Genomic DNA, 3384 nt, shown 5'->3' with positions numbered 1-3384 from the left:
GCGGCCTGAACTCAGCGCATCTAAATACAATAGAAATGCTCCTGTGTGATGTGCAATATGTTAGCATTTGGGGCCCCATTTTGCCTAAAACCGGCCCTGGATATGACTGATACATTGTTAGCGGAGGTAGTACTCCCGTCATCAGTTTTCCAAAATCTCAGAGCTAGTACTCTGAAAGGAGATGATAGGGGAGGAAAAGTCAGGGTACCAAAGCGGTTACTAATATGATATAAGTAAGCAGCTACTCTTCCATGACTGATGCAACCCTACAAAATGCCTGAAAAATGCAGCAAAAACTGTTTCTTACTGCAAAGAGTTGTTTTGGATATAGAAACCAATGCGGCAAAAATGCCATTTGTGAACATAGCCCTATAGTAATACCACTTAGTTTATCTTTATGGTCACAATCTTCAGGTTCAGTTTAATATGAGCCTTATGACATATTTCCAGCATTATCTACATATGGGTTGTACAAGTCACCTAGATTAAATATTTACAAAATAAGTACAGATAATACTTGGAAGCAGTTTTGAAATTTTTAACCTGTGTATTTTCTATTGTCACTTTCCAGGAGTTATGACATTTTTATTTTTTCGGTGACAGTCATATAAGTGCTTGGTTTAACAAGCTGAGCTGCATTTCTCAATGGCATCATTTTGGGGTTCAAAGCACCTATTGAACTTTTATCAACTCTCTATGGGAAGTAAAATATAACAGTTCTGCCACTCTTTTTTCATTGTAAGATTTATGCTAATACACCATGCTGCTTAAATAAAGCGTTCTCTTTATTCTGTGGGTCAGTGTGAATATGGTGATACCAAATTTCTATAGTTTGATTTTTTGTTTAGTAATTTTGTATAATTAATGCACACTTTGAAAAATATCGCTTGTTTTCAGGTCGCTATATTCTGAGAGCCATAAGTTTAGTGAAGTGGTGTGTGAGCTAATTTTTGGGTCACAAGCTGTGGCTTTCATTGGTTTCACTTTGTGGTACATGTACATTTTTATCACTTTTTATTAACTCTTTGGAGACAAAATAAAAAAGTCCAGCAATTCTATACTTACTAAAATAACATTTTAACACCAATCACCAATTAGTGTTCTTGTTATGTTATATTTATTGCACCAATACCAAACGTATATAAGGGGTTTTATGTTTTGCTACTTTTGTACAATTACTTTTTTTTCTGCTTCTTTATTCCAGATCAGGATTGGAGCTTCCATTTCACAAGATGTCTGGGAAGAACCAAACAACAGTCACAGAATTCATTCTATTGGGTTTCGGAGACCTTCATCGCTTCAATATTGTATTTTTCATTTTTTTCCTTATCATCTATTTATTTACACTTATGGGAAATCTTCTGATCATTGTGCTAGTGTCAATCAATGCCCAGCTCCAGTCCCCTATGTATTACTTTTTAAGTCATCTTTCTTTATCTGACCTTGTGATTGCTACAAATACTCTTCCCAACATGCTCGGAGCCATTCTTCTAGGAGGGAAGAACATTACTTATCTCGGGTGCATTGCCCAGTTATATTTCTTCAGTGGTACAACTGTTACCGAATGTTTTCTACTTCCAGTGATGTCCTACGATCGATATCTCGCCATCTGCAACCCGTTAAGACATTCTAGTATTATGGACAGAAAGTGTCGGATTTGCCTTTCACTATGGCCATGGTTGCTGGGTCTTACACTCAATTTTAGTGTAGTCTTACCAATATCAAACTTTAACTTCTGCCATGACAATATCATTAACCATTTCTATTGCGACCTTTTCCCTCTTCAGAAGCTTTCTTGTTCGGATACGTCTTTTGTAGAACTGGAAGTTTTCCTGTTCTCTCTGCCAATGTTTATCTGCCCATGTGGTTTTATTGTTTGCACCTATGCTTATATCTTTCACACCATACTAAAGATACCAACAACAACTGGCAAACAGAAAGCGTTCTCAACCTGCAGTTCTCATCTTATTGTTGTGGGAATATTTTACGGCACGCTAACGGCTAAATACATGATTCCATCTAAAGGACACACTTTACTTATTAATAAGATTGTCTCCTTGCTACACACTGTGTTTACCCCCTTGTTTAACCCGATAATATATAGCCTCAGAAATCAGGAAATAAAAATGGTACTTAAAAATGCTTTTTCCCAATAAAAAACTTGGTCTAGCTTTAATATGCTGTCTTGTTTTACTTAATAAAATGTATACTTCTCTATCCAACAATAGAATGTATTGGACACCGTATATTAGACACCATTATATCTTTTAGGGGGCAGGTTTGGTGGTGTTAGGGCAGTGGTGGCGAACCTATGGCACGTGTGACAGAGGAGGCATGCAGAGCCCTCTCTGTGGGCACGCATGCCAGACCTGCCACCATGCACACACGCCGCTCCCTTCTCTTGCTCAAATGCATTCGCATCTAAAAGGCGCAAGGACATTTGAGCAGTGTTGTGCCATGAATGGGGCAGAGGAGCGCCTGTCCACCCCGGGTCCGATGTGCAGCAGTGTGATGACTAGTGTTGAGCGATACCGTCCGATACTTAAAAGTATCGGATCGGAATGGATCGGCCGATCTAAAAAAAATATCGGGTATCGCCGATTCCGATACCGGAAGTCCCATTCAAGTCTATGGGACTTCCGGTATCGGAATAAGAAAAACCCTATTTTTGCCTTGTACAGCCTGCCGGGGGGCTGTGCCGGCCTGCCGGGGGGCTGTGCCGGCCTGCCAGGGGTCTGTGCCGACTGCCCAGGGGTCTGTGCAGGCTCCGGGGGTCTGTGCCGACTGCCCAGGGGTCTGTGCGGCCTGCCGGGGGGCTGTGCCGGCCTGCCGGGGGGCTGTGCCGACTGCCCGGGGGTCTGTGCAGGCTCCGGGGGTCTGTGCCAACTGCCCGGGGGGTCTGTGCGGCCTGCCGGGGGGCTGTGCCGGCCTGCCGGTGGTCTGTGCAGGCTCCGGGGGTCTGTGCAGGCATCGTCCGATGGGACTACAGGTCCCATCGGGCGATGCCTGCTACCATGACAGTGATTGACACATTAGCCAATGATGGGACAGTAGTAGAGTTGAGCGAAACGGGTCTAAAAAATTCAAAAGTCGCCGACTTTTGGCAAAGTCGGGTTTCATGAAACGAAACCCGACCCTAGGATGAGGTCGGCCACGAGGTCGGCGACTTACGCGCCAAAGTCGCGTTAAAAAAGTTTGTTTTGCGATCTTTTTCAGCCAATCAGGATCCACGGACACTGTGGGCAACGTGATGACCTAGGCACGGGTCACCACCATCTTTCAGAAGGGCATGCAAGTGATTGGCTTGCTTTGGTGGGCGTCACAGGGGGTATAAAAGGGCGTGCACGCCGACCGCCATCTTACTTCTGCCGATCTTAGTATAGG

At 43.6% G+C, this 3384-nt stretch overlaps 1 protein-coding gene across 1 annotated transcript; it reads left to right on the top strand.

Annotated features, from left to right (window-relative positions):
* Window positions 1–1216: 1216 nt before the first annotated feature.
* On the top strand, window positions 1217–2156 carry LOC141075768 (olfactory receptor 11L1-like). Its single transcript, XM_073562916.1, has one exon. It carries the CDS (start codon window positions 1233–1235, stop codon window positions 2154–2156), a length of 924 nt encoding a protein of 307 aa, XP_073419017.1. The 5' UTR covers window positions 1217–1232.
* Window positions 2157–3384: the final 1228 nt, after the last annotated feature.

This window comes from Dendrobates tinctorius, unplaced genomic scaffold (genome assembly GCF_039654945.1).
Source record: "Dendrobates tinctorius isolate UK_male_01 unplaced genomic scaffold, ASM3965494v1 ptg000370l, whole genome shotgun sequence".
NCBI lineage: Eukaryota > Metazoa > Chordata > Amphibia > Anura > Dendrobatidae > Dendrobates > Dendrobates tinctorius.
Note: the sequence above shows the minus strand (reverse complement) of the source record. Positions and strands in the feature narration are given on the sequence as shown.

Bases quoted from the DNA above. Each gene is read 5' to 3' on its own strand.
- LOC141075768 (XM_073562916.1), top strand. From the start codon at position 1,233: ATGTCTGGGAAGAACCAAACAACAGTCACAGAATTCATTCTATTGGGT.